The sequence below is a fragment of the Lonchura striata genome, chromosome 13, assembly GCF_046129695.1.
Source record: "Lonchura striata isolate bLonStr1 chromosome 13, bLonStr1.mat, whole genome shotgun sequence".
Taxonomy (NCBI): Eukaryota; Metazoa; Chordata; class Aves; order Passeriformes; family Estrildidae; genus Lonchura; species Lonchura striata.
The window spans coordinates 21,664,202-21,687,107 of record NC_134615.1 but is presented as its reverse complement, the minus strand read 5'-3'; the positions used below and the strand labels follow the sequence as shown (position 1 = coordinate 21,687,107).

At 53.7% G+C, this 22,906-nt stretch overlaps 1 protein-coding gene across 4 annotated transcripts in view; it reads left to right on the top strand.

Moving 5' to 3' along the window:
• The window catches only part of KIAA0513 (KIAA0513 ortholog), a 29,480-nt gene extending 26,816 nt beyond the window's left edge, over positions 1-2,664 (top strand). For all 4 annotated transcript variants that reach the window (XM_077786389.1, XM_077786387.1, XM_021537949.3 and 1 more), the window contains 3 exons: positions 204-284; positions 534-628; positions 738-2,664. In XM_077786389.1, the coding sequence (XP_077642515.1) occupies positions 204-284; positions 534-628; positions 738-787 (226 nt within the window). In that variant the 3' untranslated portion in view covers positions 788-2,664. The remainder of the gene's footprint in view (positions 1-203; positions 285-533; positions 629-737) is intronic.
• Positions 2,665-22,906: the final 20,242 nt, after the last annotated feature.

The window sequence follows — 22,906 nt, the reverse complement described above, 5'->3', positions numbered from 1 at the left end:
TCCATGCTGTGAGCTCATCCATCACCCAGGAGCTCTCGGTGCCTTCCCGTCCTCCAAGGGGCTCTCGGTGCCTCCCTGTCCTCCAAGGGGCTCTCGGTGCCTTCCCATCCTCCAGCAGCGTGGCCCAGGGTGGGAGGAAGCAGACAGGGGGTCCTGAGGTGACAGTGGTGACAGAATGTGCCAGACTGGCTTGTTCCTCGCAGGGAGAAGTGGTGCCACATGACGCAGGAGGAGCGCGACGACAGCCTGCGCTTCAACGAGAACATCACCTTCGGGCAGCTGGGGTGAGCAGGGCAGGGGACTGTCCCCCCCGGGTCACCTCCCAGCTGTTCCCCCACTGGAGACATCCCTTATGGTGCAGAGGATCTTTGCTGCTTCCCCCTGGGACCTGCTCCTGCCCCTTCTGTTGGATACCCAAAGGGACCGAGCTGAGCAGCATGGCTGCAAGGGGCTGTGGGGAGGGAGAGGAGGGTGTGGGGAGGAAGGGGCAGCCTGGCCATTCTCTCACCCAGAGCATCTCTGTCCTCCCTCAGCACCTTCATCCACAACATGCTGGCCTTTGGCCTCAACAAGAAGCTCTGCAGTGACTTCCTGAAGAAGCAGGCGACCATCGGCAACTTGGATGAAGGTGGGGAGAGCCCGGGGGGTGTGCAGCCCCTTTCCGGGATTTTGGGGGGATGGAGCGTGGGTGGGGCGGTTGGGCAGCCTCCCTGAGCCCTTCTCTCTCCCCTCCCCAGAGCAATACAAGCTGCTCAGTGACCACATCGAGCAGATGGCCACGGAGTAGCCGCCCGGCCGGCACGCGGCGGCGGAGAGACGGCGGCTGGGCAGGTGGGGAGGGGAGAGGAACCCACCTCCGGGGCTACCTGAGACTGAAGCTGGGCTACCTGCGAACCAAACCGCACCCACGAGCTGCAATAAAACCTGCATGAGCGCCCATCAAACTCCAGAGCTGCCCCCAGGGCAGCCTGTAGCCATAGGAGCCAACCAGCCCCCCGCCCTCGCCAGACCCTCCCGCCTCTGTTGTCGGAGTAGACAGTCCCAAAAGTGAATCGGGTGGGTTAAAAAGCAAAACAAAACACCAAGGGGAAAGCAGGAGGAGTGTGGCTGTGCAGCCCCCAGGTGCTGTGGCTGCAGCCCCTCCACGATGAGGTCTCTGGTGGTAAAGCCAGAGGGATCCAAGGCTGCCTTTCCCTGCTGGAGTGCCCTCGCTGATGCTGGAGCTGCACCAGGGATGCAGGAGGTGATGGCAGGGAGCAGAGCCAGGAGCTGGGGCTGCACCCAGCCGCCACTCAGGTTCTGTGGTGTCTCCAGGGGTGTCACCGCTGCCTGGGGACATGGGCAGAGGACAGAGGTGGGGCTGGCAACTGCTGCTGCCACCCTCCTTGGGAGCTGGAGGGAAATCCTTGCCTTGGGAAGCCTTCGCTGTGCTGCCCGTGTGGGTTTGTACCTCGGGGCAAAGGGACAGCAGTTTGCTCCATGTCATTAGCCTGGATCAGTAGGAACAAAGCCATGGCCTTGGGCAGGATTGCAGGCAGAGGCAGAGGAGCTCTGCTTGGCTCGGGAGGAGATGACAAAAGACCTCATCCCTCTCCCTGCTGCCCTGCCAGTGTCGGGATGCTGCTGGATTGTGACATTTCCCAAAGCCTCCTGGCGTCCTGTGGCAGCAGATTAATTGTCCTCCTTTCCCAGGCTGCTCCTCTCTGCCCCCTCCTGCTCCAGCTGCTCATCCATCAAACCTGAAATAACCCTGTGGAAAGGACATCTCCTGCTCTGCTCCAGGGGCAGCAGCTCTGTTTTATCCCTTGGACCTCGGCAGGGTGGTTGAGAGAGGCTGGGGACACGGGGACATCGCTGGGGACATCGCTGGGGACACAGGGACATTGCTAGGGACAGGGGGACATCACTGGGGACATCTCTGGGGACAACACTGGGGTCACAGGGACATTCCTGGGGACAGGGGGACATCACTGGGGACACAGGGACATTGCTGGGAACACAGGGACATTGCTGGGGACACCACTGCTCCCCTCTGCAAGCAGCAGCCCACAGGGGCAGAACCCCCCCAGCCCAAGGTCCAATAGAGTTTAACCCCAAAAAAATCACCCCGAAACACCCGAGCCCAGGTTTCAATCAATCCATTTTCCCTGTGCTGCCAGCTGTATCCCACAGGAAACAGCAGAAAAGGATATTTTTTCCATGCAGCTCTTGGCTTCTGGTGTCATTTCCAAGCATCAAAGTGATGCTTTTACCTAAGCTGGGCTTCCCTTGCTGCTGGGGATGGGATCCACGCTGGCTTTTGTAGGAAGGACAAATCCAGCACCAATTTCTCCTTGGCCATTCCCAAACCTGGGCAGAGTTATTGGAGAAGGGTTTTTTTTTGGGATGATGTTGGTCCCTCATCCCAATAAACACCTTCCTGCTGGATAAAATGTGCTGCACCATGAGCAGCTCAGCATCCTGGAGCATCCTGGAGCATCCCATCCCCATGGCCTTCCCTGTCTCTGTCTCCACTCAGGTCTTTCCCAAATCCTCCTTCATTTCTTTATTATTAATATTATTTTTCCAACATGAAATGTTCAGCGCTGGAGTATATATATTATTTGCATGTGTATTTTTCTATAAAAACAATTAAAATCCAATAAAAAATAGCCATAAACCCTCCTCGACCGGGAACGTGTGAAGGGTGAGATGTGAGAGAGAGAGATTGGAATAAATTATCTTAGAAATTAACATTTTTGCTCAGTTATTGTTGTGTGCTTTAAGCAGATGATTTTCTCCAGGCTGCCTGTTGGACCTCAGTGATCCCTGGTGCCTCCACCAGTTCCTCCCTTTAGAAAATCTATTTTTTAATAGCAAAAAACTGTTGTACCTTTTCCAGCGATGTTCACATTTGCCCTGGAGCCAGAGAGGCACTTGAAGGAGATTTCATTTTTATTTTCTTTTTCCCTTGTGCTTTCCATCTCTGCCAGCGGCCTCGGAGCTGATGGCAGAGCTGGAATCCTGCTCTGGCCCCGGGACGTTTGATTTCAGTGTATTTAAAAATCAATTACTGGGTATGATCTTATTAAAAAGAAAAGCTGTTCCCTTAGGTTAGCAGGCTGGGAATGTCACATTCCACCCAGGATTCAGAGTCCACGTCCCCTCAGGTCTCTGCATGGCCAAGCTGAGCCTGCTCCTTGCCCTGCAGGGCTGGTTTCTCTCTTGGTAGCCCAACATCTCTCTTGGTAGCCACGTTTCTCTTAGGAAGGAGTTTCCCCTGCTCCTTGTTTTTATTTAATTACCCCCACCAGCCCCAAAACTTGGATGTTTTCCCCGAGTGGGGCTGCTCAGCTGTGGGAAACGAGCCTGGGATCACTTTTGTTCCCTCCACCTGCTGAATTCCGTATCACCCGGCTGTGCCTGGTAAATTTGTGTGCACAGGAAAGGTGGGGTTTGTTCCTGAGGTATTTGCCCAGCTCCGGGTGCCCTTTGCAGTGGGTGGCACCTCCCTGTTCCTGGTTCTGCTGGCTGGGTGCTTAGAATGGCTTCGTGGCAGGCTGCAGGGTCACTTTGGGGAGTGGGAATGACATCTGGGGCTGCTCCATCCCAGCAGATCCACACAGTTACCCTGGAGCTGGGAGATCTGGAAGTGCCAAGGGACAGCGTCCCTGGCCTGCTCCTCGGGTGCTGAGCTGATTTGGTGATGACCAGGTTAAAAAGTGGTGCCACCTCACCCAGGAGGGTCCTTGGTGCAGCTGGGACCTGCCCTGGTGTAAATCCCTGCAGCTGGGCCAGAGCAGGGTGGGCTGGGCACTGCAGGAGGAGGTGCTGGGTGTCACAGGCACAGCCTGACCCCTGTCCCCTTCCCTGCTGGTGGCAATCACACCAGGCAGATGGGGAAACAGGACACATTTCTACCCCTTTGGTAGCTAATAATACATTGCTCATTGCCAATATTGATAAATCTATTTATTATCAGCTTTAGGAAAGCTGATCCAGCTCTGGTGTGGCAATCCAGAGCAATCCCTCTGGCTGCCCTGGGACCCTGGCAGGGGTCAGGAACCCCCTGGACAGAGCCCCCAGAGACACTGGCTGTGATCTCTGTGCATGGAAAAGAGTTTTCAATCTTACAGGATGAATTACCAGCTCTGAGGGTTTGATATCAGTAATAATTAAGTGTGGCACAGGTGCAAAAGTAAAATTCTAGGATTCTAGATGAGGGGTCCAAAGGGGACAAGATGGAGGAAATTGGGTGTGCCTTGTCCTTTTTCTCCTTCTTCATGCCTTCCATGTCTCACTGTGGTGTTGGCATTTTTCTGTTGGTTCAGGCTGGGGACACACTGTCCAACGTAGGTGACAGATATTGGCACGTTCTTGTAAATCCAGCCCAGGGAGTTTCTGGTATTTAATGTTTGTAACATCCCACTGAGGGCAGAGCCCCACACGCTGCCCTGCAGGACAGAGCTGGGCAGGGCAGCAGAACATGTGAGAGATAAACAGAATAAACAACCTGGAAACCAGCACAGACCAATTCTGGCTTCTGCTTTGGCAGCGGGGCAGAAAGACAGAGACTTTTTGCAATTTTGGAATCATCAATACCTCAGATTCCGACACTCTGGGATGATTCCACCCATCCCTTCAAGCCAGGGTCAGCCCAGTGGCTGCTCCAGCTCTGCTCCTTCAGGGCTGAGCACAGCCAGCAGCTCCCAGCCCCTCTGCCTCCCTCGGGAGGGATCAAAGGACGGCTCTCACCGGCTCTGGGGCTTTTATTGCGCCTCTATTAAAGCTGTTCAAAATCTTTCCATTGTGGCAGCGTCTGGGAGTGATAAGTATTCCTAACAGAGGGGATTCAAGATGGGTTTGGTTGTAAAAACACCTCTAAGCTGGCTGGATTTATGGCTGTTAAATCCTCCCTCCTCTCATCTGTCACGGCCTTTTCAGATGTTCATCATGAACACCAGCGAGGCTGGGGCTGTCATTTGTGCTGCAGGTGGAGCAGGAGGAGGGGATCCTCTCCACCAGCAACTGCCTCAGGATTTATGGACACTTCTCCCAATCTTGTTTTGTTTTTTTTAACAAGTAGAAGAGGCTTTGCTCCTCTTCCTGCTGTTGCCAGCTTGTTCAGCCAGCTGGAGCCAAGGAAGGCCGGGTGGATTTGGAGCCCTGCTGGGAGGGCTGACGGCAGCTCGCAGGGAATTTGGGGCTGTGCCCCTCGCTGGGCTCAGCCTCTGCTTCGGGGCTGGATCTTCCCATCCTCCCCGGCTTTGGGCATGAAACGTGGGCAAATCCCACTGATGCAGCTGCCAAAGAACCCCGGAGTGGTTTGGGTGGAAGGGAACCTCAAGATTTGCTGGCTTGCTGCTATTGGGGTGTGGGCTTGGAGAGGGGCTGGTTCACCAGGCTGCAAACCTGGGGCTCCCTGCCCTGACAGCCTGGGGATGATAATAAACACTAATACAATAAAGGAATACTACTAATTAATAATAAATATTAGTAAAGCTAATAACCAGCCCCTGTCACTACGCTGAGAGGACAGAGGGCAGAGGATGGGTGACACCACAGACCATGGGGTGACCCTGAACCCTTGGGCACCCCTGGGCTGGACTGGTGGGGTTTGATCCATTCCACCAAAGTGTCCCTCCCTGTTTGGCCACAGGTCATAAGAATTAAAGAATTAACCCCTGTGTCCCCGTTTGACCCCTTGATTGTTAATTAATGGAGACACAAACGACCTCAAGGAACTCCTGCGTCCATATCTGACCCCTTGACCAATTAATGGAGACACAAATTACCTCAAGGAACTCCCCCAAATCAATTAAAAAATACTCCAATGACCTCAAGTAACCCCTGTGACCTCAAATAACTCCTATGAGGGATTCAAATGACCTCAAGTAATCGCTGGATCAATTAAAAAATATTAAAATGACCTCAAATAACCCAAAGCACCTCAAGTAACCCTGATCAGGGCCTCAAATGACCTCAAGTAACCTCTGGATCAATTAAAAAATACTCAAACGACCTCAAATAACCCCTGTGACCTCAAGTAACCCCAATGACCTCAAGTGACCCCGATCAGGGCCTCAAATGACCTCAAGTGACCCCAAAAAGGGGTTCCAGTGACCCCCAAGTGACCTCTGTGAGCTCAGGCCAACACAATGAAGAATTCCGTGCATAAAATGTCATTCCACTGCTGTTGCTGAGGGAGGTGTAGAAATAATTCGGAAATAATGACAAAATAATAATTATTATTATTCTGAAGTAGTAATAAAATCACTTTCTAAGGTGCCAAAGGGAGACCAGTGTAGAATTGCAAACCAGCCCTTCCATGATAAAAGATGTCTTTTACCTGTTAGGATAACCAATGATTTATTATTAATTTAACGGGGAGTTTTGGGGGATCTTTATTTCCTGCAGACAGATCCCACTTTTCCATTTACAAACAGGAAAGAAGCTGCTGGCACCAGAGCTGGCAGCCCCTGAGTCCTGGGTGGGATTTGTGCTCCGGTTCTGCACTCCCAGAGCTCAGCCTGCCCTGAGCCAGCCTTCAACAGGCAGTGGCAACGCCAGGAAGGAGCCAGAAAAATCAAAATATGTGAGGAAAAATCTTGTTTGAGCAGGATTTGGGCTCGAATCTCCAGGATTTGGACTCGAATTCCAGGATTTGGACTCAAATTCCAGGATTTGGACTTGAATCTCCAGGATTTGGACTCGAATCTCCAAGATTTGGACTCGAATTCCAGGATTTGGACTTGAATTTCAGGATTTAGACTCAAATTCCAGGACTTAGATTCAAATCTCCAGGATTTGGACACAAATTCCATGATTTGGACTCAAATTCCAGGATTTAGACTCGAATTCCAGGATTTGTACTCAAATTCCAGGATTTGGACACAAATTCCATGATTTGGACTCAAATTCCAGGATTTGGACTCGAATCTCCAAGATTTGGACTCGAATTCCAGGATTTGGACTCAAATTCCAGGATTTGGACTCGAATTCCAGGATTCAAAGAGTAACACAAACCCTTCTGCTTGTGGGAACAAACGTCACAACCCAACTTTGAATCTGTAATTTATTTTCATTTATTTTATTGATTAAAAAAAAAAAAAAGTGCAAGTATTGGACCAAAAAACCCAATTCCTGGAAATGCAGGCACACTGCAAGGAGAAACACGTAACCCTGGCCACAGGCTGAGCTGGGCAGTGGCACTCTGAGATTCTGAGCTCATTTTGGGTCTCCTCTTCAAGGAGGTACGAGCAGTTGTTAATTATTATTTAGATATAAAATATATTTTTATTTTATGAATATAATATAACATAACATAACATTATTTTAAATATAGCACACGTAGTTTCTGGTATATAATATTTGTAACATCCTGTCACTGTCGACGCAGGACGGGAATGAAGAGATTCTGATCAGAAGCTTCGTGAGGACCAATTCCATTGGACCAATGGAATAAAAAGTGAGAGTAAAACTCTGATTTATTCAAAATACACTGCTCTTTATACAGAGCTCCATGTGGACCAATTCATTTGAACATTAAGTGAAAACGATCCACACCATTGGTGTACAGTACTTGATGCACAGTGATAGAACTTAACTATAAACAGTATGAAAAACAAGAGAGATAAAGAATTATTTACATTCTTTTCCAACTCTTTCCCAGGCTTCTGCCTGGATAGAAACTCTTCATTTCTCTATTTGACTGAATCTGAGAGCCACATTCATGCCCTCCATGTCTCACTGTGGTGTTGGCATTTTTCTGTTGGTTCAGGCTGGGGACACAGTCCCATTATTGATCCAGGACAGGGCACGGAGCAGCTTCCCAAGGATTGGGAGCAGGGCAGCCCCAGCCGGGCAGAGCAGATGTGGATAGTCTCAGTTCAGTCAGAGAGGAAACAGAGAAAGATTTCTGCCAGGCTAAGCCTGGGAAAAAGTCTGAGAGGAATGTGAACAATCTATTATCTTGCTTTCTATTAATATTGTTTATAGATATGTTCTACCACACTGACCTAAGTGCAGTGCACCGATCAGGTGAAATGTTTTTACTTTAAGAGCGATGGAATTAATGTTCACGATGTTCTCTATAAAAGAGAGAGGTACTTTTGAATAAATGCTCATTTTGCCTTCTGAAATCATGCGAGTCATTTCACCCATCCCTGGCTCAACAGCGTCGGAGCAGAGACAAGGGTGGCATCCCAGCAAGGCTGGCAGTGCCACTGCCACCACCCCTGCCACAGCAAAGGCGGCTCTGCCCGCCCTGGGCTGGCACACGGCCCTGCAGAGGGGACAGCAGCCTGTCCCCAGGCAACAGAGCTTGGGGACAGTGCCTGCCAGCCTGGGGACGAGGGGCTTGGAGGAAGCGACTGCATCAACATCTCCCTCGGTAGCACCTGCTCGGTGGCAGCCACCACTGAGACCCCAAAGGCAGCGCTGTGCCCACAAAATGCTCCTAGTTTGGAGTGGCTCTGTGGTGGCACAAAGCCAAAATGCAGCCAGCAGCCCCTCTGCCACAGCAAACGCAGGATCGGCCGCCTCAGAGCTCCCCAACACCCAGGTTTTGGTCCTGACCCATCCCCTCGGCACATCGCAGCTGGCACTAAGCAAAGAGGGATGAGCAAAGCCTGGCAGGGCAAAGAAGGTGCTGGAAAACCAGGTAGAAGTGCCAGAGATAAGCACACACCACCCAACCCGGCCTCAGGAACTTCCAGAGATGCAGGGGCAGCCACTGCTGCTCTGTGGGGCTGACGTTCTCCCCCTCACACCCCCGAATTATCAGGCTAGCCCAGAGATCTGAGGCTGTGAGGGGAGGAATATCAGGAGATGGCAAAGATTCCCAAAAGAGGCTCTTACCCCAATATATGTTGTTTCAGCTCTTTATTCTGTGATGTCCATGTGGAGAGCGGGGCAAAAGAGCAGAACAGGAAATGTCAGGGGTCTGCACAGACTTTGGACAGGGTGGGCTTCCCTGGCTCTCCCCCAACCCCGTTGGGGCAGGAAGGAGGGTCCAGGGTTATCTGATCAGAGTCACAGGGAATGGGGAAGGGGGCACAGAGTGCCCAGGAGCTCACTGTGACACGGGACCACCCCACCCTCACAGGGAACAGCTCCCCCCAACATCCCATCTCACCCTGCCTTGTGACAATGAGAAGCTGCTCCCTCTGGTCCTGCCACTCTGCGTCCTTGCCCAAAATCCCTCAAAGAGCTGGGATTCCTGAGGGAGAACACTCACCTCATCCTGAAATCTCCATCAGCGCTTCGCCAGGCAGCCACTCCCGCTCTCCCTCCCCATCCCCACGCTCGGAAGGTGGGAAAGCTTTTGGAGGTGAAGCCTCCAGCTTTCTCCAGGTGCTGCCGGACACTCAGAGTATCCAGGAGAGGCAGAGCCCGGATTGATGCCAGCTGCTGCCCGGCCCAGCATCCCGCCTGAGCGGTGGCAGCTGCGGCACGGCCAAGCCGGCACCCGCAAAAAGGCACCCCAAAACATCTGGGGCCGCGCCAGATGTGCCGGTAACCGGTTTCGTAGCCCCATCCAGTGTCTGCCAGGCGCACTGCACCGCTGGCTCCCGGGGCGGGCAGCGCTTGGCCCCGGCTGGCTCCCGCAGCTTTGGCTCCGGGATGCGGCTGGAAAAGCCGCCCGGCTGCTCTTCTCCACCCGCTCTCCCTCCGGGAAAAGCACAGCTCCCGAGGGGGTCCTGGGCAGGGCTGCCACCCCCCGTGTCCCTCGGTACCTGGTGGCAGCGGTGGGTAAACAGTGCAGGTACCAGAATATAAAAATGTGCCAAGATTGTATTTCATTACCAGAATTTAAGTGTGCCAAAGGCTCTTTGGGGGTTGGTGGGGGAAGGGAAGCCCTCCCCAAGGTGTTGGGATTCCACAGGAAGGCCCAGAAAGGATGAGCTGGAGCCAGCTGGCTGCAGAATTCCCCTCTGTAGATTCTCTGATGTCTAACACCCGGTGGCTCTGCCCGGTCTCAGCGCTTCGGGGCTCTCTCCACTAAATGCTGCTGAGTTTCCTCGGGATTGCGGGAAGGAGATCTGCTGAAATCCCCTTGCCCCTCCCTCCAGACATGGAACATCTCCAGATGTTTCCTCTTGCCCTGTGGGATGTGTCCAAGAAAACCCAGGGGATTCCTCACTGTCCTTCCCACTGGGATTGGGGCACGTTCAGCTTTTAAGTCTCTAAAGAGATGAATCCTGCCTCTAAAACATTTGATTTCATCCTTCTCTGAATGATTCACCGCTGAAATTGGAAGATTCCCATGCAGAAACATAACGTTGATTTGTTTTAATTTATTTTTTCCCCTTCACAGGAGCCTGAACTTCCCAAATGTGTTTTACTGCAGCAGAGGGAAGCTGCTGGGAAGGGCTGCGCTGGGCTCCTTTAGGAAGGGCCCGAAGGCAAGGCTGAGTCACTGAGACAGAGCTGCAGAGAGGGGCTGGACAGTAATAAAACACATCTGTCCTCTGTGTCCACATCCCAGATGTGAGTCACATCCTCTCCTGCCTCGCTTCCAACTCCAGGCCATGTTTGGACAAGGTCACTGCAGCTCCTTGTCCAGCTGGGAGACACAGGGGGTGTCTTGGCTGAGCTGGATTTTCCCCTGCTGGTTTCCCCCAAGGGCTCTGAGCTCATCTGCCAGCAGTCCCTGCCGTGGGCTCAGCCAGATTTGCCCCTCCACATGCAAAGAGGGGTGGGCAGCTCTGTAAATACCGGATAAGCTGGAAAATCCCAAGAAATCAGCATGTTCCCCTCCCTCTGGAGCTGGCTGGGGATGGAGCTCGGGGATGGAGTAGGATGCAGGACTGAGGGGGCCAAACCCACCAGGCAGTTCCCTTCCCTCCTGGTGCTATTTCTGACAGTGCTGCAGAAGCTTTTTGTAGATTTATTCCAGCCCTAAGGCTTTTCCATGTGTTGTGACTTCCCGAGGAAGAGGAGGAATGCTGAGCTGGCTGGCTTGGGACCAGCAGGCTCTGGAGCCCCCACCAGCAAGAAATCCTGATCCTGGCAGCTCTTGCAAAAGGTGAAAGCCTTGTGTGTGTCCTCGCTGGGAATGGGGACTGAAGGGGGATTTTCCTCCTCCTTTTCCAGCCAGGATGGAGGCAGGTGTGTTTTCCCCCAGACCACGCTGTCTTCGTCTGGCAGCTGATCTGCTCAGCTGCATCCCCAGGCTTGTGCTTTATGAGCCATTTCTGCACTTTCCCCATAAAATGGGACATTTTTAGCTGCAACCCTGGGATAAAAATCCCACGGGGCCAGGTGGGACACGAATTCTCTTGTGTCACCTCTGCTCAAGGTGACCTTCTCCAGCCTTTAGCTTTTAATAAAGGACAAACACCGTTCTTTCTCCCTGCGGATTGGGAATTCAGGGTGTGAGCACCCCTTTCAGCAAAAAATCCGGGCGCGTGGCTCAGAAGAAAGGAAAAGCCTGAGGTCCTCGGGGGATTGCTGTGGGGCTGGCAGCCAGCAAAGCTCCTTCCTTGCCGAAGGGAGGCAAAATTGAGCAGTTTTCCTTGGCTGGCCTCTCCTGCCACTGCGTGTGCCGCTTCCAGGCAAGCATGCTCGGGGACACGAGGGGACAGCAGGGCCACTCACTGCTTGCTGCCCGCAGGCTCCCAGCTTTGCTGTCACTCAGGCCGTGCTGGAAGTGGCTCTGAAATGACCTTTCCCTGCTGCAGCCCTGTGGGTTGCTGCTTTAGCCTGTGGGTTTTGGCTTCCAGCCCCTCCATCCCTCGCACAGGGGATGGCTGCTTGAAGAGGAGCTGCTCCCTGGAGCAGGCGAGGAAAAGGACGCTGGCACCGCTTAGCTGGGAGGTCAAGTGTCCCAAGATGGCACTGTGGTGGCTTTTTCGAAGCTGTCGCTGCCAGCACAAAGGAAAATAAACCCCTCCTGAATAACACGGGGTCTGCACGGGGCAAATATTTGACGTGCTGAATAAATGAGCCAGGAGGGAGATGTCAGGGAGAGCAGGGAGCTCTGACTCATGTTCCCACTGCTCTCCAGGCACCTTCCCGGCAGGCAGCTGCCAAATGTCCCTGTCCCTGCAGCATGGCAGGCAGAGGGGAGCGTTCCCACAGCCCTGCTGCCAGCCAGGGGTCTGTGCAGGTCTCCAGGGGTGCCGTGGATACCCCCAGGTGGGCTGGGACAGCCCCAGGAGCGATGGAGAGGCAGCGGCAAGGGGGTGTTTGGGATTTTGGGTTGTGCCTGCTGGTTCTGCCCCCGCTTCCCTCCCTTTCCTGGGAATGCTGAGTGCAATCCAGCCTTATTCCAGCTTAGGATGCTCCTGTTGAACAAACACCCTGGGGACGCTGCATCTCCTGCCTCCACCACAGCTTCGGGGTGAAAATAACGCTCAGTTCTCTCCCTCCTGTTATGTGTGGTAAATATAATTCACACCATTCCTTGTATGAAATATGGAATATTGGATACTTGTTAGATTATGCCCGTTTGTATTAGTCCCCCCTTCTTTTGCAGGTGAGACTGGGTGTATGTTGGAAACTGAGTCACAAGTAAAAGGATTGGCTCGGCCAGGAGATGGGGATGGGCCATGGCTGGACTGCAGGTGTTGATCATCAGGACTCCAGGTGTTCACCATTGAGACTCCAGGTGTTGATCATCAGGACTCCAGGTGTTGACCATCAGGACTCCAGGTGTTGACCATTGGAACTCCAGATGTTCAACATTGGGACTCCAGGTGCTGACCATTGGGACTCCAGGTGTTGATCATCAGGACTCCAGATGTTGATCATCAGGACTCCAGGTGTTGACCATCGGGACTCCAGGTGTTGACCATGGGGACTCCAGATGTTGACCATCAGGACTCCAGCTGTTGACCATCAGGACTCCAGGTGTTGACCATCGGGACTCCAGGTGTTGATCATCGGGACTCCAGGTGTTGATCATCAGGACTCCAGGTGTTGATCATCAGGACTCCAGATGTTGATCATCGGGACTCCAGGTGTTGACCATCGGGTGCTGATCATCGCATAAACAACCCAAGATGGATCTCATGGAAATCCTCAGACAGATCCATGTGAATGCAGCCTTCCCGTAAAATCTCATCAGGGATTCGCCTACTCCGGACACTGAATTATTTCTCCTCATCACCAAAAAACAAAATCTCATTAACCTATGGACTCTGAATGGAAGAAAAGACTGACTGCTGAAATCTTGGCCTCAGGTGGAGTTTTCCCTATAAAACCCACTTGTGCCAGGATGGAGGGGTGGGCACAGAGGAAAACCTCTGCTGAGGCTGACTCCTTGTTGCACACCCAGGGCCGACCCCGGGCTTGGCTCTGTTCTTTCCTTGTGTCTGGCTAGATAGAATTTGACCACTAATAAAATCATTTTTTTTAAATTTTTAATCTGCCTGAATTAATTCTCATTTATAACACTCCCACCACACAATTGCAGCATGTGGCGAAGCAGCAGCGTTTCTCTGGCTGCAAAGCTGCTCGGTGCGAGCGTTCGAGCAGAGCTCGGTGGTTTTCCTGCCCGTCGCCTGCAGCTGCAGGGGGGAGAAAAGCGGAAGATTTCGGCTGAACTCTCCTTTCCCATCAGGGCAGCGCTTGTGCACAGCGGGGAGGGCCAAGCTGCCATTCAATCCGCGGCTCTGGGGACAATGCAGCCTGTGTCCTGCTGCCACTGCCATCCTGTGCAGGGACAGGCTGTCCCAGCCCCGTGCTCCCGCTGGTGGCACCGGTGCCTGGAGGGACAGCCTGTGCCTCTGAGGACACGGCGTGTTTTTTGTGGTGTGTTTTGTGATGTGTTTTGTGATGTGTTTTGTGATGTGTTTTGTGATGTGCGTCGGCTTTGCTGCCTGTGTGTGCCTGGAAACGCTCTCTCCCCCACCGGCTGCATCCTGAGGTTTGTGGATATGAAAGTCCACATGCCTCTTTATTCTTTTTAATTGCTATAATTTGCCTGCCTCTTACCCGTGGTCAGGAGCAAGGCTCGGCTCCGAGTTCCTTCCGTGGATTTATTTTGGTTTCGATGCCATGCAAAAAAAAAAACAAAAACCACCCCAAGCCCCCTGCCTGGTGCCCTGGGTGTGCATCCCGTGCCCGGGTAATTTTCCTCGCTGGAGTAATTTCCTTACCCCCAGTGGGACTTCTCTTGTGAATAAAGCTACGTGGGATAAGAGGCTGCAAACCACAGCCTGGGAAATTTATGCAGAGGAGGGAAGGAGGGAGATTGTTCCTAGCAGTGCCTCTGATTGCTGTTCTCATGGCAGGAGGACCGGGCTGGGGCTCATTAGCAGGCGGCAGGAGGCAGGGCAGGGTTCTGGAGCTCACAAATTGCCTGGGAGCAGAGGTTGGTGCCTCCTGCCCTGGATGCCGTGCGGATGGGTGCCCAGGGGGATGGGGCTGGGCTGGCAGCGCTGCCCTGTGCCGGTGCCAGGCGTGGGGTGTTTGCTCCTGCCCCCATATTCCAGCAGCCGGGAGTCTGTGATCCTGTTTCCTCTCCTGAGCAAGAAGGGAGCCTGGATGTGCTGCTTGCTCTTATGGGGCTGACTGGCAGAAAGTCGGGGTCTCTCTGTTCGTGGTGTGCAGGGTGGGGTGAAAACAAGATCAGGAAAGGGAATAGTTGAGAAAAAACTAGAGGGTGCCAAGCTGAGAGAGGTGAAATTTGAAGTATCATGGGCAGGAAAAGGTAAAGGCTGATGGTTTTTCACGGGAAGAGTGCCAGGAGCAGCCTGGGCTGAGCAGAGGACGCGGAGCAGGGAAGGGCTGAGCTGTTACACATCCTCTGGGACACGTCTCGTGGTCCTTTTCCTGCAGGCACAGGCTATGTCCCCATCCCTGTGGGACTTCCCACACCCAGCTCACCCTGCACCCATCCCTGTGCCCCCAGCCCCTTGGCAGAGGGGACCACCATGAACCCCCAGCCCCTCAGAGCCAGCGAGCACGTCCCCACGCCTCACTGCCACCCCAGGTGGCCTTGTTTTCCTCGGCAGAGGCGGATGGGAGCCACCATCTTCTGAGCAAAGAGCATTTTTAATCTCCTGCTCCCGCTCCGTGCAATTAACTTGATTCCCTCCCCTCGTTTCCTGCAGAGGTTTAATTAAAATGCATTGTTCGCCTCGCCAATTATTTGCTCTGTCCCCCGGATAACCTCTGTGCAGCGAATGCTTCTTGGGGCTTTTTTTTTTTTTTTTTCCTTTCTTTCTTTCTTTCTCTTTTATTATTTTTTTTTTTTTTCCCTCTTGTTATTATTGAGGTTTGTCTCGGCTCCCCCCTGGGCAGCTCCAGCAGCGTTTACCTGCCCGGGAGAAGGGGATATGGGGGAATTCTGGCGAGGGGCGAGCGGGGACCGCAGCATCCCTGCGGAGCCGGGCGGGGGGAGCGCCCGGAGCCCCGCGCCCCCAGCAGCTGGAACAACAAGACCTTGTTGACTTCGCTTGGAGTTCCCGGCACCCGGCAGCTGCTGCTGCTCCAGCAGGTGATAATTGAAACCGGGAACCAACCTGGATGGCGGCAGGGGTGGAGATGTGGCTCAGCCTCCAGCGGGATTTGAGCAGGGTGGGGAGCCTGGGGGTGACAAGGACAAGGAGCACCCCGAGGAGAAAGGGGTGCTGGAGCAGGGAGTGAGCGGCTGCAGCTCCGCAAGGTCATCCCTGCAGGAGCAGACTGGGAGAAGGGGTGTTCAGCGCTTTCTAAAAATAAGCCCGTGGCAGGACCGAAATAACAAGCTGCTCTTGAAGCCGGGCCAAGGCAGCTGCTGCTGGCCCCGGCGGCCCCTCGGGGGACCTGGCCAGGGGGGCCACGGGAGTCCCCCCACTGTTGGGGAAGATGAAATAGAAAAGCCTTATAAACATGATTGCCTGGCAAAAGGTTTAGAAAATACAGAGATTGAGATGGTAACAAGCTTTGAGATGCCAAACCTTAGTTACTGAACAACCAGAAAACAATAGTACAGCCAGATTGAAAGCAATCCCCCATTCTGGTTGAACAATGCCCTTACCTACAGATAGGTCCAAAAGTCAAATGGACTGTTGATCTCATCCCCAAAATGTATGGGTCATCCCACACCTGTGACCCTCCCCTGAAGCTTCAGGAGTCTGTGACCCCACTGGCCCAAGTCTTGTTCCAGCCCACCTTGAACCCCCTGACAAGGAGTCCCTGAGGAGCCAGACGCTCTCTTGGAACTTCTGTTCTCTTGGAACTGCCCCTCTCCTGGAACATCCTCTTATCTCCCTCTACCCCTTGCCTCTCCCTTCCCCCACGCCCTAGGACCTGCCACGGGTCAGTCTGGTGACTCCAAGCAGGGCCTTTCATCCTCTCTAATAAACCAAATATTCTAACAGCAGCCTTCAGAGATCTCTCATCTCCACCCACCCAAACCCTCCTGGAGCCCAGCGTCCCCGCACCGGCCAGGGGGCAAACATCAGACACGGATGGCTCGGAGAGATGCTGAGGCTCAGGCTGAAAATGGGGCAGGAAGAGCAGGGAATGTCCCTTAGGAAGTGGGATTGATCCCTAGGAGGAGCTGAGGGAGGGGGGACATGGCCATGTGGTTTCCTCCTTTTCCACGGGGTCCAGCTTGGAGAGCAAGACTCGTGTCTGGATTTTCGTCGTTGGAAAATGCTGGGTGTCTGCGGAGTGTCAGCATCGTCTCCTCCTGCAAAGCCTCCTTAACGTGTCCCCAAAGGCTCCTCTGCTCCTGCCTTTTGCAGATCCTGCTCCAGTTCTTGGCTCTCCTTGCAGGGGCTCTGGCAAATGTCACATTCCTGGTGGTCCCACCCGCTGGGATTTGCTGCCTCGCTGATATCGAGGTGAAAGTCTGGGCTTGGGGGGGGCATCAGGCTCTGTGCAGCTCCAGGCTGCAAACCTGGGGCTCCCTGTCTGCTCTGGCAGCCTGGGGGGAAACTTCTGGAGATCTGGGATGGTATTTAGAGATTTTCTCACCCTCTGCACCCTCCTGAAAGGTCAGAGCCAGGTGGGGATGATCTCTCAAGGAAGAAGGAATTGTGAGCTGCTGGAGCTGGGGAGGCCAGGCTGTGAGTTCTGTGCTCCCTGGGATGATTTTGGGAGCCAGCACTGCTCTTCCCACAGGAAAACCTCGGGATGTCTGCTTTGGAGTTCTGTGCTCCCTGGGATGATTTTGGGAGCCAGCACTGCTCTTCCCACAGGTGATGGGGTTTGTTGGAATGGTTGCTGGGGATGGGATTCAGTTGTTCATGGACTTCTGCTCCTTGAAGTTCCAGCCCAGCAGCCTGGCTGGATCTCAGAGAGCCATCCCTGAGAGATGCAGGTGGAAATTGCTCCTACAGGACATTGGGATGGGGCTCCAGGCTGAGCAGACATCCCTCAGGGAGGCTTGGCTGGGCACTGCACTCAAGCCCAGCAGTGCCAAGCTCCCCTCTTCTCCCACCCACCTTTCCAAACCCACTGCTGAAACTGGGAGCAGTTTCCAGTCTAATTGCAGCTTCAGAGTGGGAATCCCCAGCCCTGCAGGGAGGATAAATCCTCTTTTATCCCTCTGGAAGAGGGCACAGCAATAGCCTGGGGAAGGCAGCCCCACTCACGCATCCTTTGAGGGAAAGGTCCAAACCTGCCTCACGTTCCTGCTTCAAACCTGCCTCGAGTTCAGCCCTGGCACCTCCCAGCCAGACCTGCAGGGCTGATTTTGGGGAGAGAAGGGCCCAACTCCGTGTCACAAGCTGTTGGCACTGAATTTGGAACGAGCACATCCATGGGCTGACAGTGGTGGCCCTGCTCCACCCAGCCAAGCAGCGACTGGTCCCTCCTGGGGTGGCGTGTCCTTCCAAGTGCCTCTCATTTTGTTTTTATTTTGATGTTTTTTTAGGATTAAAATCCATACTCCTGGCTGTTCCTGCCCTCATATGCAAGTGCTCTATAATTGAAAACTCTCAGCTGTGCGCTTCTCCCATGCAAAGCGAAGGCTTCAAAGCAGCAGGTGGAAATTGAGCCGATATCTTGGCTGCCAAAGTGAAAATTTGAATGAAAATTTAATTTTTCCTTTGCAAAGCAGGGAATTGGGTTCCTGGGGCCCTGGCCAAAAGCCTGATGTGACCCTGACTTGCAGGGGCAGTGAGGGGAGCAAACCCCAGCTCTGTCCCAGGGATACAGGAGATGCAGTGAAGGAGATTTCTTTCTGGAAATTCTCTTGGCCAGATGGAGTTTCGGCTTCTGTGTAACAAAAATGTGATTTCCTGATGGGTTTGATGGGTTTAATGGGTTGAGGAGAGGGGACTGAGCATCTCCTGGGTTTTGAACATCACCTGTGGGGCTCAGTCAAGGACACTCGGCAGCCTCAGAGCCTGTTGATGGCTTTGAGTGGCGCTCCACACTCCACGTGTGCCTCCTCCAGGTGTGCCTCCTCCAGGTGCTTTTCTGCAACATCAAGGTGTCCTCGATGCTTTTTGGCACTCTGCTTTTCATCCCCACCCACCTGGCAGCCCAGGACCCTGCGCGTTCTGCCGTTGTCACCTGCAGAAGGCAGCGATGACGCTGGCACCGTGCCGGAGGTAAAACACCCCCATGAGCATCCCCTCCTGGGCTGGGGGCACCCAAAACCTCCCGGGGGATGCCAGGGGGTGGATCCACTGCCAGGGGTGCAGGGCAGGAGCTCCCCATCCCCGTGCCCACATTTGGGGAGCAGGGAGGGAGGGAAGAGAGGAGAGGGGATGTGGCTGTGGAGTCACTGCCTGAGCTGAGCTGTCAGAGAGGGAAGAGTGTCCCCCGAGGGGCTGGGGGGTTTGAGGGGTGTCAGAATCTGAAGTATTGATGATTCTGAGATTATAAAAGTCTCTGTCTTTCAGCCCCGCTGCCAAAGCAGAAGCCAGAATTGGTCTGTGCTGGTTTCCAGGTTGTTTATTCTGTTTATCTCTCACATGTTCTGCTGCCCTGCCCAGCTCTGTCCTGCAGGGCAGCGTGTGGGGCTCTGCCCTCAGTGGGATGTGACAAACATTAAATACCAGAAACTCCCTGGGCTGGATTTACAAGAACGTGCCAATATCTGTCACCTACGTTGGACAGTGTGTCCCCAGCCTGAACCAACAGAAAAATGCCAACACCACAGTGAGACATGGAGGGCATGAAGAAGGAGAAAAAGGACAAGACACACCCAATTTCCTCCATTTGTCCCCTTTGGACCCCTCATCTAGAATCCTAAAATTTTACTTTTGCACTTGTGCCACACTTAATTATTACTGATATCAAACCCTCAGAGCTGGTAATTCATGCTGTAAGATTGAAAACTCTTTTCCATGGCCAGAGATCACAGCCAGTGTCTCTGGGGGCTCTGTCCAGGGGGGTTCCTGACCCCTGCCAGGGTCCCAGGGCAGCCAGAGGGAAGCCCTGGATTCCCACAGAGGGGGCGTGTGGCCCCTTGAGGTTTTCTGAATCCCACGTGGATTTGATTTCCCAGCCCACGGATTCCTCCGGGCTGAGCAAAGCCGCCTGTGCGGGTCCCTCCCGGCTCTTTTATTTTGTGTTTGTTTTTAATTGAAAGACAAAAGGCCGCGTGCTAGAGGCAGCCTGCCTTTCCCTTTGTCCTGTGGGGAGAGGGATGGAAGGGAACACGGCAATCCCGATTTTAACCATCCCTGGGGCAGCATCCCCAGTTCCCCTGAGACCCCCGGACCCCGCCGAGCAGCAGCTGCCTCATTCCTGGGGTGAAGGGGGAGCAGCTGCGGGGTGATGCCACAGGCAGGTGTGCGCATCGCTCCTGCTCTCCTGGGCTTTAGTCCTTTCTTCTTCTTCTTTTTTTTTTCTTTTCCCTTTTAATCCCTGCAAACAAAGGCCGAGGGCAGCTGCGCCGGGCAGCGCATCCCGCCCGCCGGGGCTCCGCTCACCTGCGGGATCTCGGCTTTGCAGGTGATTCCCGAAAATTCCCCTTTGCCAAAGGGGGGTTCCGGGCAGCTCCGGGTGTTGGCAGGAGTTTTGGGAGTCCAGGAGAGCAGCCCACCTTGCAGCGCCCGGGGCTGCCCCAAAAGGAGTGGCTATTTCTGGGCTGCAAAAGGAAAATTGTCCAACTGCTGAAATTGGCAGTGAACCCCAGCACTATAAAAAACAACTTCCCGGCCAAGGTCCCTGGCTATTTTCTCTCTGCTTTAGCTTGGAGAGGAAGATTTATTTTGTTTGCTGCTTGGAATTTTTTCCCTTGTCTTTTTTTCCCTCTTCCTTCGGAGGTATTTTAAGCCAACAACCCCCCCGAGGCCAGGCTGGGGCTGCTCTGCTCTCCTGGATGTCTCTGGGTCCCTGGAGGTGTCAGTGCCACCGGGGATGTGGCAGAACCCAAACAGAACCTTTTGGGATGTGTTCAAAGCCCATCCCTTTCAGACCTGCAGGGTATTTGTAGCCTCCAGATGGGCCTTGATAATAATAATTTTTTAAAAATGAAATAATAAAAATCAAAGAAATAAGCAGGAAAAAAATTCCCCTGGCTTCCAGGAAGGGTTTTCCTGGCTGCGGGACTGACCAGTCAAGCAGGAAGGTGGATTCTCTGTGCAACCTTTTCCATCCCCATTCTCTTGGGGAGGTGTGGGCTGCCAAAGCTGCTTTGGGAGCTCCCACATTGCTGTGCTGTCCCTGGGTGCCCCTTTCCCCATCCTGCAGAGAGCTCCCAGGTGGGGATCACCAGTCTGGGGGGAACGCTGGGCTCCAGGATGGTTTGGGTGAATGGAGACAGAGATCTCTGGAGGCTGCTCTTGGAATATCAGGTTTATTAGGGATGGAGAAAGGTCCTGCTTGGAAGGGCAAGGCCTGAGGGGATGGGGAGGGGAGAGACAAGAGGATGCTCCAGGAGAGGGTGGAGGTCCTAAGAGGGGGGAAGATCCAAGAGAGGGGAAGATCCAAGAGGGCATCCGGCCCCTCAGAGACCCCTTATCAGGGGGCCTCAAGGTGGGCTGGAACAAGACTTTGGGCCAATGGGGTCACAGACACCTGATGTTTCAGGGGAGGGTTACAGGTGTGGGGTGAACCGTACATTTTGGGGATGAGATAGAACAGTCCACTTGAATTTTGGACCTCTCTGTAGGTAAGGGCATTGTCCAGCCAGCAGGGGGGATTGTTTTCATCCTGCCTGTACTATTGTGAATCTTCTGCCAGGCAATTCTATTTATCCATCCTTCCCAACACTCCCAGGTGCCACAACTCATTCCTGTGGGATTCAAAGGGCATCAAGCTGGATAAATCCTGCATATGCAGCATCTCTGCAGGGTGACAGCTTCAGCAGTGCTGCAGCTTCCCAATCCCTGTGCCTGCAGCAGGTGGGATATTAGGAGCTGAGATCCATCTTTTGGGACAGCCTTGGCTTTGCACAAGGGATGGAGCAGCAAAGTGAGGGACCACCAGCACCCAACCCCTCTGGGAACAGGGGAAGCTCTTGGTGCAGAGCTTTCCTTGCAGGTGGAGTGGGAGGATGCAATTGGAAGTTTGTTGTGGAGTGGGTTTGGTAGAGGCTGCTCCCCTCTGTTTATTGATGCAAACTCTCTTGGAATGACATTTTTCCCTCTGTTTTCCTGAGGCAGGACTCACTTTGCTCTCCAGCCAGGAGCAGGGTAAGTCCAGGTGTGTTTTCCCTGGTGCTGAATCCTCAGGGTGCTGCCAAGGACGTGAGGATTTGGGCAGAGTGCGATGCTTCAGCCAGCTCTGGTCCCACAAACCCACCAGCTGTGGCAGAGGGGATCCCCCAGGAGGGATCCTTTAGGATTTTTCATGGAATTTCTTCCTTTTCCCACAGAGCCAAGCTGGCTGGTTGCTCTCAAGCTGAGTGTGGACATTTCCAAGGTCCCTTCCCGAGGGAGGAGCAGTGTTTGGCCACCAATTCCGTTACTTTGTGATGTCTGGGCTGGCGCATCCTGGATTTCCTGGAGATCCCAGGACAGTACGAGGTGCTATCCACAGCGGGGTCACGAGCCACATCTGGCTGGAATTTCTGGGATGCTGGGAGCCAGCTGGGAGATACAGAGTGGGGCCAGGATGAAGCTGTGCAGAGCACGTGGAAAGAGGGGCCAGGTGTCAGCAGAACCATGGGAAAGGCTCCCTGGGGCTGAAGTTTTCGGAGCTGGGGGAGCTCAGAGCTCTGTTTTCACCTCCATTCCAAGTGGATTTGCTGTGTTTATACAGGCAGCTATCCCTCAGCACCCCAGAAGTGTATCTTCTATCCCTACAGCTGGAATTGGGGAATGGATGGGAGTCTTGGAGGGATTTCCATTAGGGGTGACTGGGGGGCTCCCCTCGTGGAAGCAGGATGAGAGCTGGAGTTTGGCTGTGCCCTTGCTGAATTTCCCGAGGAAAATGAGGCTCTGCCCTATCCTGAACCCACATCCCTGCATCCATGAGACCTGGGGAGGCTTTGCAGCACCTCCTGGGTGAGCTGCAGCCCCGGGGAGCCGACGCTGACACCAGCCAGATTTCGGAGGCCTCTCCTTGGCAGAGCAGCCAGGAACAGCTTGTGACAGCCTCTCTCCCTCTCCGAGCGCCTGCTGGGGTGCATTCCCTAACCTTTCCTGCCTCCATTCCACTCCTGCGTTTCTCTCTCTCTCCTCTTTTTTTTTTTTTTTTTCCCTTCCCTTTCCCCTAACTGTAAATGCGCCATAAAAATGGATCAAATTGCTTAAATCACTGTCATTAAATCAGTGTGAGTCCCCCCTCCGCCCCTGTGCTCGAAGCCTGGCAGAGAACATTTGTTCCAAAGGCTGAACAGCCGTCTTATTGCTCTGAAAGCATATTTGCTGCTTGATGGAAGGAGGAGAGGAGGAGAAAAACAGCCTGCAAGGGAAGGGGGGGGTGAGAGCACCGGGGGCTGCTTCTCCTTGGACACAGAGGGGGGAGTGGGGGCTGTGTCCTGGGGGCTGGGTCCACGGGAGGCAATGGGGGTGACAGAGATGAGGGGCCTGGGGACACCCCTGGGCTTGGCTTTGATGATGAAGTTGGTGTTTCACAGTACAGG